Here is a 13,560-nt window from a genome sequence, read left to right as displayed (position 1 = left end):
CACACGTATGAATTATCATTTCATTATAATATAGTATTAATCTAATCAATTAATTAATTAATGTATTCTCTATAAATCATAATAAGGTGTCTGTCTGTCTACATCTTGACTGACAGGAAGTATTGTAGAAGCAATATTTTGCTGTGATGGGGGAGGTGAACAGATATGAATTTTATTAAATGGTAGATTCTGGAGAAACTAAAAATCTAAGCTTTAGTGTTGGATAAGTTAAACAGTAACATAAGGTTAAGAATGTAAATTATATACTACATGTCAAATATTCCTGATAAAATGTGTAATACTGTGCTTCTCAGATTAAAATGTTAACGTATCAAATAAAATATGGGAAATACTCAGTAGATCTAGGCAATTAGTGGAATTTGCTAGTTGATTAAACATTTGTCTTATTAACTGATTACACTCCACTAATTGATTATTTTCACATTAGACTAATTTTCTTATTTTTAGCTTTTTTTTCTTTTTAGAAATTTAAAACTACTCTTCACTTAAGAAGTAGATATTTATAAGTACAACTTAAATAGTAATAAATTACATTTTTAAAATAAATCTTACACTGTTATCCATGAAAATATATGCAATGTAGTATAAAACCTGTAGCAAGTTGAAAATATGATTAATACAGTTCTCTGGGTTTCTCCAAATATTTTCACAAGATTATTATTCTAAAACTAAATAAGATAATTCTTCATTAAAATTACGTTGTATGTACATTTCATTCTTTTCAAAGTTAAATGCTTAATGTTGCAGTGTGTGATAATTACAGTCCTAAAAAACAATAATAGTACAACACTTACAATATATCTAGAAAACCTTTATTATACTAGATGACATGTTTGTAAATATTAAAATGATTCTTAAGTGGAAACTGAAGTATTATAAGAAATACGATAACACAGTACCAAATCTATAATTACAGAAATTTCCAATTCTTCTTCTAATTCTATTACCACTGTGAAAATCTTACAACATAATTACCAGTTTTAAAAGTATTAAAAACATCGTACATTTTTCAGCAGTAAGTTGTGGACATGGACAGAAGTTTAGAGAATCAAATTAAAATGTTTAATACTTTTACATTTCACAGAAAAGATTGGAAGAAAACTGGCAAAACAGAAGCATGCAGAGAAATTCATTAACTTAAAAGTTTTTTTGTTTTGTTTTTATAGATTGTTTAGGCAGAGTGTTCATGATGAGTAAACTGGAAGGGACAGTAACTGCCTGTTGTAAAATCTTACAAATTTTCTTACACTGAGTATATGTTTTTGATAATATTTACCTCCTCATGCACTTTTATTTTATTCCAACAAACTGTTATTTTCTTTGCCAATCTAACATTGGTATGATCAGTATCATGCCATTATAATTCCCCTAGTGATTTTCATCATGCAACTCTCTCCACCTACATGAATGCACCCCTCTATACCCAATCAGTACACAAGCTCCCAATTATCCTTTCTTATTCACTTTTTCGAGACTAGCAAGATTATCAGACATGAACTCTGCCTATGGTGGGCAAGAAGAATGGGACACTATGAAAGGAGGTAAGTATTATTACTAATACATTTTCAGTGTAAGAAAATGTAAACTTCTGAACAGGTGTGTAAAACTGAGATATAATAAATCATGAGTGGCTATCTACACTACTTTTGGAATAGGTATTCTCTATGTACAGATAAAGTGAAATCCAAATATGGGCAATAAAAGCCAACTGGCTACAGTGTCAACACTGTTCATTATCAGGAGAACTGTTCAGGCCCCAACCATACAGATGAAGTTCCATGTCTTGTTGTTAGGATTACAGAATGTGGATGCAATGTGTAGTGGATAGGGCATGAGAACCACAATATGATACAACTCTACAATCGGAATATGATATGAAGGGAGCTCAACCTAAAAGTTACAGGATGTTGCATGATGTGCTACCAGAATTACAAAGTAAGGGCAACCAATTCCTAAGTGGACAAACCTTCACTCTGACCTATAGAAACAAAAAATGCAACAAACCAAACTCAGAATTATGGACCCAGACACCAAATCTGAAAGTTACAGAATATCACACTAGAGCTATTGGAATTACAAAAGGAACACAAGCAACATCCAACTTGACCAGTCTTCCCTGAATCCAAAGAAGCTCAAAATGTAACAAGCCAAACTTGTAGTGATAGAGCCAATTCACACTCAACCCGAAGAAACAGAGGTTCACCAGCCTAATATTATGAACCCAAATCCCAGCTACTTAACCTGGAAGGCAAGAGAAAACCTCCTGCCCCAGGATTTGCAAGGAGGATATGGAACAAATAAAGTTCAACCAATAGCTCACAGATGTGACACTCCTCTTGCAAAACTACAAAGTGTCAAGGATCCTCTTCCATGATCCTAGAAAGCAAGAGAATCAAGAAGAATGACCAAAAAGAAGGTCCATATGCACACAATCAAATAGCAAAGTGTCATCCATGAATTGAAATTACTTAGAGGCTCCCATATCGACTGGACTGGCTCTCCACCCAACATCTGGGAAAAACATCCAGGAATAAGGGTGAGAGAGTATCCAGCTTCATCCTCTTACCTTTGAGTGGAATAAAGAGTACAAACATCACTCAGGAGGAACAAAGCTCTGTCCACAACTTCAGTGACTGAAATCTGAAAGTAGTAAGGACTCCCTTTCTCTACTATAAGAGAGGGGGGGGTCATACTGGGAAGTGTTGAGAAATGATGCTCCAGAAAGAGTGCAACAGATGAACCACATTCTCCATTTTGAAAAGCAAAAGAACCATGACTTGTTCAATTCAGGGATTAGTCCCTTTATTCCTTATGGTCCATGAGTGGCAGTCCAATTATGTATATTTGATATAGAACAATTGTTCATAACCTGGAAAACCTCAAGGTAGTCTTATGGAACATCCCATCTCAAAAAAGCTCATTGCCACAAAAAATTTAGTTGTTAGTCTATTGGTAACTACAGCAAATTTGTAAAAGCATACCTGACCAGGCAATCACTTGCCACTGATGGAGATTCAAATTAAAATGACAAGAAAGTCCCTGAAAAGGAAGGAATGAAGTTACTCATTTTTGTCACAATTAAGATGGGGCACATGGAATATGCCACGGTGGGTAGTCGAAAACCATTTGAGGAGGAGACTGCTTAATCCTGTAAACAGTGCAATATATAAGTGGAAAGTGAGACTCACATACTAGCCTGTACTATTCTGTACTATTTTGTGCATGTTAGTAGAAAAGGAGACAACTAGATTTAAAGAATTGCCCATTCCATGGCCTGAAAACAAATAAAAAAATTGAGCCCAGACTAGTTTGGAAGTAATAACACCACAAGACGGAAGAGGAAATGTGTGGAAATAAAAACAGGCTTCACCTTTTTGTTATGAACCCCATATCTTACATCTTTTGATAACAGTTTGAGTGTGTAATACTGCCAGGAGGGAGAAAAAGAAGCCAGACTTCCATGTAATGGCTAATGTGAATGTTGGAACATACACAAGACAAATGGTAAAGCACAAAACTAAAATAACTGGTTGCCATGCATAAAAGTGAGATAACATCTTGAAGAAATTCTGATCAGGTTGCAAAGGTTGGCAAAAGTAATGTCAAATTTTGTCATCCATAATATGGGTGAAAAGAGCCACCAAAGAGAAATGACTGTTGTAAACCAAGGTGGTTGGAGAAGTAATGAAGAAGAGAAAGATCAATGAATAGTCACTAATCACTTATCTTTTTAGTACTACAAACAGTTAAGAATAAAACCCTTGTAGAAGAGAAGGTGATCCAATTTATGTCCTCTTTGTACAGAAGGTCCTGAATGGCTTGTGCTCAGTGAATGTAAGTAGTAGGGTCCTTTGAAAGTATAAACCAATCCATATGAGAGACAAAGGAGAAGGAGTTATAAACTGAATAGCCAATCTGCTCCTGAGAACTTGAATTACCTATGGTTTGTGGTGCATGTCTCATAAAGTGATGCAAGACCTCACAGGACCTAACCCCATAAGATAGTCACTGATGCCAAAAGCTGCACTCCACTTTGGAACAGGATCTTCACTGGTTAAGTCAAAACACCCTTGTGTTCTAAAGGATCATGGTGTCAAAGCAGGATGTCTAGAAATTCAAGCAGGAAATGCAGTAAACTATCCTCTGAAAGAATTGAAGGACAATCAAGAAGCCAATGTAGAAAGGGAAAACTAGAGACAGGCCACACCTACTCTAGACTCCATAGAATCTGGAATTTTTTCAAAATAGAAAATGGACTGTCTCATAAAACGAGCTTCTCTCCAAGGGCCAACATAGGAAGGTGAGCTCCCTCCAAAAAGTCATCTCTCTCAAACAGATCTTATGAAGAAACCAATCAAGATCCAAGGAACGAGCAGAAACCAATAATTAAACTAAGGCAGAAGTTAATTAATGAATAAAATCATACAAAATTTGAGCATGGATCTTTATTATAACTCATTCAACAGTTGAAAATATGATAAAAAGTGCAAAACTGTTGTAATAGAAGAATTCTGGAGAACTGATTAAAATTAACAGTGGCATCTTGTCTACAGCCCCAAATGGGAAGTTGAGAATCTAACCACTAAAAGTCCAAAATAAGAGTTTTCTAAGCAATGGAAATTCAGGGCATGTTGATCCACTAAGCAAGAAGGACAAAGCAAGACAACACCCTTCCTTATTTAGTCTATAAATCTCCTTACATGCACAGCAATATCTAGCAAAGGTAGAAGGACCAGGTAATCAGACAAATTAGTTTCTTTCAGTTAACAACGTAAAGATTCATAAGGTACAGGAGAGATACTCAAAACATTACAAAAATGAAGTACTAGTTATAAAAAGGGTGCAGGAGTCAGAATATCCAATCAAAGGAAGATTCTGGAAAAACAGAATTTATTTTCATTAGTCTTCCCTTGATCTCCCATCAACTCAGCCTCAGAGCCTACAAGAGAAAAATCATCAGACCACATGCAAGTCTAACTCTCTGCATATAAAGAACTTTGTATCCTGGTTATTATTTTAAGTGTCACTAATTAACATAATCAAGGCTTAGTAGAAGTAATTTATATCGATTAATTGAGTTAAACAACCATCTTTATTGTCAAGTATTTCATCTAAAATGAAAAGAAAGTAGCTTTATCAACATTCCATTGACAGTACCTCATGTTAGATGATGAAACAAAGACTTATTCTGCTTACTTTTTGAGGTTAACAGTTACATATTTATATTGAAAAAATGCTCAATAACACTTTATTTAAGAATATTTATTGTCAAAGAACTTGATTATTTCACTTGTTCCTTCTTGTTCAACTAAAGTAAGCATCTTTCACAACAATCTATCCAGTGTTATTAATAACTTAGTTCACTTTTAATACTGCATGTAGAGATCAAAGAAACCCAGTATGAAAGCTTTACTTACCTGCAAAGTAAAGATTTCCATTTCTGGTGAAGCATTTTCTGGAACTCGAAATAAGTACTGTTCATTTTCAAAAACAGGTGAATTGTCATTAGCATCAGACAAAGTTACTGTGACAGATGCTGTGCTTACAGACTGGCCACCCTGAATAGCTACAACCTAAAAAGAAATAAATTTTAAGACAAATGTTTATACAACCTAATGTTTAGTTTTATCATTATAACAGTTTCACAAGTATAAATATTTTTGTGCAAAGATGTATAAACAAACATGTTAAAATTCTTTTGTAGAATAATTTAAAACTTTTAAACAAACACAGTGATCAAAATTAATGGTAGTTAGAAGTAAATAACCCATAACATTAAGTGTTTAGTCAGCAGCCACAAAGAAGTGCTGGCAAAAAGATTTCCCACTGATAATACAGGCATGATTATCAATACTCGAAATTACTTAATAAATAATAATTTAAAATGTTTGCTGCAAGAACAATAACTATGATGTAAATAAACATTAAAATAATCAATTGCTAAGCCTTTTTTCAGAAGCACATTTTCATACATCTCTCAATGTAACTGCTCATGTTTACACTAATTTGTAAAAGTAATGCATTTGTATACTTCAGTTTTTATTAAGCCTTTTTTCATTCCTTATTAGAAAATGTAATTATTGTCACAGATATAAATCTAAGATTTTATAGCATATTGAGAATATCATATGAAAAGCATGTCAATGGCTAAAAAAGTTAGTTTCAAGCCCTGAAACACATTTTTTTAAAAGGATGGTTAAGAAACAGAATAGAAAATATGTAAGTAGTCTTTTAGCAAAATACAAATACAATGATGTCCCATCAATAACTGCTTTTTTTAAAACACAATTTGGCAAGTAGTTTTAACACATCAATTATTAATGGGATAAATATATATATATATATATATAATGATTCCTATTTTAAATTACAAAAGTCTGATATGTTTACATCTTACATTAAAAATGAATATGTGTCGATCAGGTTGTTCATAGTCAAGTTTGGAAGAGTCTGCAATCCTGATGATTACCGGGGTTCGACCAACAGCAACAGTTGGGAAGACAGAAAAAACACCTTCAGAGTTCTGAACATCCTGAAGTTGTAGTGAAAACTTGGCATTGTCACCCTATAATGTGCAAAAATGGTAAAATTTGTTTAAAAACTACAAGGTTATTCTACAATTAGTAATATAAATGTTTCACTATGATTTGAAATTATGTTAATTCTACTTAAATTAATATTATTTAAACTCTTAATCTTTCCTCATGAACAATCAAAACATTCCATAGTTAAATATAATTATGAAAAACATATTAAAGTTTGCAACAGTTATTACTCAAGTTTTGATAATATGTTATACTTTAAGGGATTAGTAACACAAATAATTATGATTTAAAAGAAATACTAAGAAAAATATCTATAAACCAGTTTTAAACATACATACAAAAATTAAAGAAATTTACAATCACTACTTAAGATGAATAATGATGGGACATAAACGATGAAGTGGTTTGATCACTAAACTAAATTTAAAGTTTTAGAAAAAACAAACTTGCAAAATATATTTAAAATTTAACATGGAAAATAAGTAAAAAAATATAATAAAGAATACCTTTTAATGCATTAAGAACTTCTGTCTATTCATTGCAAAACTCATTTTCAGTTATTTATAATTATATGGAAACAATATGTTTCTAAAGAACTTCAAAGTATAATTTTTATCTTCAAGAAAATGAAATATTGAGATGTGATTCAAAATATCTGCTTGTTTAAGAAATTTTCTAAATGAACAAAAGACAGTAAAAAAAATCTAAGGTTCTTGTGTTTCTTTAAGTCTAGAATGCCAAGGTAGGGTCACTGTGACCCCATACCATCTGGTGTTCAGCCCAGCATGGCCAGGTGGTTAGGGAGCTCTATTCATAATCTGATGATCGTGGGTTCGAATTTCCATCACACCAAACATGCTTGCCCTTTTAACCATGGGGGTGCTTTACTGTGATGGCCAATCTCGCTATTCATTGGCAAAAAAGAGTAGCCCAAGAGTTGGTGGTGGGTCATGATGACTAGTTGCCTTCCCTCTAGTCTTACACTGCTAAATTAGGGACAGCTAGTGCAGATAGCCCTTATGTAGTTTTGCGTGAAATTCAAACCCAAACAAACCACATGTTGTTAATGATTGAAAATTTAATGCTGGAATTCTAAAGTTAAGCACAAAAATAACAATGGACTATTTACACTGTATGGTCTGGCATGGCCAAGCTCGTTAAGGCATGCGACTCGTAATCCGAGGGTCGCGGGTTTGCGCCCGCATCGCGCCAAACATGCTCGCCCTCCCAGCCGTGAGGGCGTTATAATGTGACAGTCAATCCCACTATTCGTTGGTAAAAGAGTAGCCCAAGAGTTAGCAGTGGGTGGTGATGACTAGCTGCCTTCCCTCTAGTCTTACACTACTAAATTAGGGACGGCTCGGTGCAGTGGGCTAACAACCTACTCACTTAAAAAAAACCTGTTGAAGAATCTGCAAGTGATTGTGGCCCTATGTTCCTTGATGGAATCGAGTGGTGAATGAATGAATAAATGAATTTTACACTGTGATGCCAAAGATATCATCCCAAATTTTAGCTTTATAAGCCCTCATGATTATTACTAAGCCACTGGGAACAAAATCTATCAGAGATTTAGGTAATATATTTGAGTTTATGGTATCATTACTGTCACAATTATTTGACACATTTGTGTACTATATGTAACAATGATAATTTTAATAGTTTTACCTTCTACGTACACTAATTAGCTAAATCATTTAATAATTAAAAACAAAATATGTTATTATTCTTTTGTTTTGAACAATTTTCGATTCAAAATAATGATAATTGTTTACATGTCCTCAACATAATGTTTTGCATTTAGAAGTTCCAAGCTTCCTAACTGTATGTCAGTGAGAAAAAAATTAGCAATTTTATAGTTTTGTGACTCATTTTAATATTAACATTGTACTTATATGTCAGATATATTACTATAGGGTTATTTTCCAAACTTAGTTCTGTAGCAGATTCTTAAGTTTTTAACACTCCTATGAAAAGTGAGGCCTAATAGGCCCCAGAGCAACTTGAAAGGTTATTAATATTAGGCTAATAATTTTGTATTTAAATGAAATTGCCATTTAAATCCATTAATAAATGAATTAACGAGATTCCCACTGTCCCTATCTACTATCTAGCGAAACCACAGCCAAGGGAACGGGCTTGGAGAAATCGGGACTAGAAACGTCTTTTCGTAGGAGTGTTAACATTTCTTACATCTATAGCAAAAAAGCAAAGAAAAATGCACAACAAAGCTTTCAGCAGAGCTATAACCTATATATAATCTATTATTTAAAAATGATACTGTGTTACATACACACACTTACATGTGTATGTAAAATATAAGTGATTTGCTGTATTCACAATGAAGTTAAAAAAGCAACAAAATGTACGTTCTAGAATGTGTACAAGTAAATACAGTGGCTTTTACCATGAAAACCACTATTACATAACACCAAGTTTGTTTATATCACCTAATTCTGTATCAAAACTAATACCCTATTGTACACATGTTTTTTTTTACATTTTGATTTTGTTCAGAATACATTTTGTTACCCATGGTTACAGAGAACTTTACTATCTTCTTAATAAAATAAGAATAAATTCAACTTCTTTCAGTGTTACGAGTCAGAAGCATATTTACGAAAGTAACTTAAAGTAATAAGACTGAGCTCCTCAAGTTTAAACTTGGCAATAAAATCTGCACACGTTTTCTTGTATTCCTTTTGTTAGCTAGATTATTAAAAATAAATCATGGTACATCAATGTAAAGCACATCTTTATCATTCCCTCCAGAGTTCAGAATCATTTTCACAAAATAATCACTTGTTTTCAATTTGAAAAAAAATTTTTTTTGCAGTGTTAGTGTAAGCAAATTTTTTCTCCTTTCTTTAGAAGTACTACAGACAACTATAACGCATTATAAACTATTGATCAAACATAGCATCAGCTAATGACAATGTCAAAACTTTTGTTAATATTATCTTGTGTCACACGTTTGTTATCCAGAACTGTGACTGTTTACAATAAAGCCATAATGGAATAATAACTTCTGACTGTACCAAACCTTTAGAAGTTTATTTTAAATTAAATGCTTAAAAATCAATCATTTTAAACATGAAAAATCATAGCTGATCAGGTGACCAAATCACTTCTTGTTTTGCCAAAAAGAACTAAAACTTGTTTTCATACTCCAATACAGATTATCAACACATAATTGTAAAACATTGCCTCACATATTTTTGGTTATACTTCACAATTTTGTTACTTAGGTTACTCCCGACTTTTTAAATAAGCCCTTACAGCCTCCAAAATATACATTTTGGAACTTTGTGTTGGTCAAACTATTATTCAGACTGTTCCATCAACCTCTTCATTCTCAAAATATAGGTTCATCACATTTACCGTTTACTCAAGATCATTGTCTTTATGAAAGATTCCCATTTGTTGCATTTTGTTTCCAAGGGAATGGAACCTTGTACATCTCAGCAGTCAGCTGCATGTGTATTGAGACACAAACAGTTTACATGTAGCCTCAAACTTATAATCATCCACCATTATGATCCATTGTAGATGTTGCATATTGTCTGATACTGTTGTCATCTCAGGGATCAAATAAATTGTCATTCATTGCTTCAGGATGATTCAATCTATAAAGAAAATTCTCTCCAGCAATGCTCCATCCAATATTTTCTATTCATTTTCTCATTAAAACCTTGTTTCATTACCTCTTGTTAGCAGTGTTTATTAAGCATAGCAAATACTATTAAATACATTTTAGAACTTTGTGCAGGTCAAACTATTATTCAGACTGTACAAGACATTACTTGGCATGGAAAATTGTACTAATGCTATATGACATCTTTGCAGAGATTAAAATTATTCACAAGTTGGAAATTGAAGTATTATAAGATTATTAAAATTATAGTAATAAAAATATCCTTATTTACAAACTTTTCTAAATTTATTTATAAGTTTATAATCAGTGTAAAAACTTACAAAACAGTTAACATCTTCTAAGCATAAAAAATCAAACTTAAGTGAGTAATTATTGTTACAGGCAAGAGTTTAGAAAACTCATTAAAATGCTTAATATTTTTACATTTAGCAATAAAGGATAAAAAAACCTGTAACATGTTGAAAAATATACAAATCAAACAACTCAAAGCAGTGATAAGTAGTATTTAAAGCAATAACTAAAAATCACACATTTGTTTTTCCTTCTCAGTACTCTCCATCTACCTAGAACGAGTCATTACTAAATAGGAATGCTGTTCAGTTAAATAGGTTAATGAAGTAACTGTATTATATACTCTTCAAAAAAGAAATGCAAAAGGGATATTTTTTTATTTTAAAGAGAAATATATGTAATAACGTTACAAGCTCAGAGTATGTGATGTTACACATGTTAAGGCACTGATTGTTTTTGAGCTAATTCAAAATAACTTATTTTAAATCCTTCCCACCCAACTAACACGGGTTACATTTGTAGCTTTTAAAAATTAAGCAGTATATTAAGTTAAGATTCCATTATGTTTAGTCCAAACAAGGTAAACACAAACAACAGGCTAGTCATGTTACTTATAGCCACAATGCCATACACTCACAATCTCAAGTAGTGTGAGAGCAGAACATACATATACAATCAAGAATTCATGCCTGTTGAAGTAGTAATAACTATTCTCATGCCATGATGATTCCCACTATACACTGATAGTAGTTATTTTTAGTATTTGATCATTTTTGTGACTCATGATAATAATTGACCAAGCTAAACAAACTTGAAATATTAAAAAAAAAAAAAAGCATCAAACATATATCACAACTACAATAATTTAATTACTTGAATTATTTCACTAAATGAAAATAGTAACAAAATGCTAACTTTGATTAAGCGGCAATTTTCATTACATTAAGTAACCAAAATTTAAAGTAACTAATTATTTACATGACACTAATCATAGGTAATAGTTATATTGTTTAATCAAGTTAATTATGAGGCTCTAGTGCAAGATTTATCCTTGATGCAGATACAATGTTCACATAAGCAGAATTTGAAAACCCTTACTTTCAAAATTCTTCTTTGACTTTGTTCACTTTTACCATAATTTAAATTTTAAATTCACTAATACTTTTCCAACTTTCTCTATATTTGAGTGACTAAGAAATTAATTAGTTCTTTCTATTTTGAGTACTTTTACATATACAGCTATGACAACACACCTATATACGAGTCATTTCATGTTATTAGTCCTGAGAAAGTGCATTGGCTATTAAAAATTATGGTTATCTTTTATTTTTGCAGTGTTAATAAAACAGTTATACTTTTAAACATTTTTATACTATAACAGTATATTTTTCTATTTGTACAAAATCATTAAATGAAAGTAGAAAAAACTTCAATCTATTTTTAATTTGAACATGCAATTAATCTCAACAATTATGAACTTATTAACGTTTATATTTCTAAAGAAATAATAGTTGCTATAAGAGGAGGATTGTTTGTTTTGTTTTGAATTTCGTGCAAAGCTACTCGAGGGCTATCTGCACTAGCCGTCCCTAATTTAGCAGTGTAAGACTAGAGGGAAGGCAGCTAGTCATCATCACCCACTGCCAGCTCTTGGACTACTCTTATCAATGAATAGTGGGATTGACCATCACATAATAATCCCCCCCCCCAGGGCTGAAAGGGTGAGCATGTTTGGTGTGATGAGTCAAGCATCCTAACTACTTGGCCACTTTAATGCACGAATTGTGGTTTCAGCACACTATGAGGAATAAAAGTGACTAACAAATATGCTTAATAAAAACTGTGTGCCAAGGGAACAGAAAATAAGCAGAAAGATGTTAAAATGTGATAACACAAAGACAGTTTGTTTTTTTATATTTTAAAGGAAACTTTGACATATAATGCAAATCATACTGTACCAAAACAAAATAGAAATCTTACCACATCATTGTCAGTAACTACCATATTCAGCCCAGCTAAAGGAGTATTGTTGCTTATATCTTCGGAAATTGTTATATTTACATCTTTAACATTAAACACGGGAATTTCATCATTTATGTCGCTAATGACCACTGTCACATTGGTCATTACAGATTCCCCTGTTGGTCCATCAACTACAACTTCAGTTGCCTATTAAAAGAAATATGGAGTATAACTGGAAATGAATAAAACCAGATTCAAATTCTTTATATATGTTAAAAAAAAACAGCAACATTGTTCTTCAAGACATACAACTACATTAATTAATCACAGTTAATTAATTAATTTAATTAAGTTTCACTTTAAATAACCTTACAATGTAATAACTAACAATTTTAAATTACAACTATACAACTGAAGAAAAAAGTCAACACCAGCTCAAGTACAGAATTTATAGTATTAAAATTATTTACTCTTCATAAACTAAACAAATTGTTCACATCAGGAATTTGTTAACTTGGAATTTTCAAATCAATTTGATGATATTTAACTCCATATCCAGAGCAAAGAGTTTTTTGGCAGAGCAAAATGACCACAATGAGGGAATCCAGTAGTGAATGACTTTCATCCAAATCCAGAGTCGCAGAATGAAAAGTTTGCATTAAGTCTCAACTGTTCTCTCCATACAACATCACATTCACCATTCTCACAATCTCCTGCTTTTAACAACTTTTTTTTGTTAGGTCTAAATCCAGACTCTGCTTTTCATTTCCCCACAGTAACACCACTGGTCTTTTCCCTGTATTCACACCTGAAAGGCTCACTACAGGATTCTCCTCTCTCTCATTTTCACTAGATCTACTCACATCAAATTTCTCACTTTCAAAGTCATTAATCAAGGTCACTGGGAATAGAGTCATTATCCTGGCTTAGAAATTCCTTCAATAACTTTCCAGCTTGCTCAGAAGTAACAAGGATCTGCCAGAAGTAGTGGGTATGGTCATTTTTTTTTTTTTTTCAAAATAGGGGTTCAAAACACTTGTGTAAATCATTGGAAATATGTCTTCCTTCTAGAATATTGGTGCTCAG

The 13,560-nt window shown here is 32.2% G+C and overlaps 1 protein-coding gene across 2 annotated transcripts in view; it reads right to left on the bottom strand.

The window, feature by feature from the left end:
• The window catches only part of Cad74A (cadherin 74A), a 98,243-nt gene that overhangs the window by 65,192 nt on the left and 19,491 nt on the right, over window positions 1-13,560 (bottom strand). For both annotated transcript variants that reach the window (XM_076512038.1, XM_076512039.1), the window contains 3 exons: window positions 12,493-12,681; window positions 6,419-6,586; window positions 5,439-5,594 (listed from right to left, as the gene is read on the bottom strand). In XM_076512038.1, the coding sequence (XP_076368153.1) occupies window positions 5,439-5,594; window positions 6,419-6,586; window positions 12,493-12,681 (513 nt within the window). The remainder of the gene's footprint in view (window positions 1-5,438; window positions 5,595-6,418; window positions 6,587-12,492; window positions 12,682-13,560) is intronic.

The sequence above is a fragment of the Tachypleus tridentatus genome, chromosome 7 (assembly GCF_004210375.1).
Source record: "Tachypleus tridentatus isolate NWPU-2018 chromosome 7, ASM421037v1, whole genome shotgun sequence".
Taxonomy (NCBI): Eukaryota; Metazoa; Arthropoda; class Merostomata; order Xiphosura; family Limulidae; genus Tachypleus; species Tachypleus tridentatus.
This window is presented reverse-complemented; position numbering and strand designations above follow the sequence as displayed.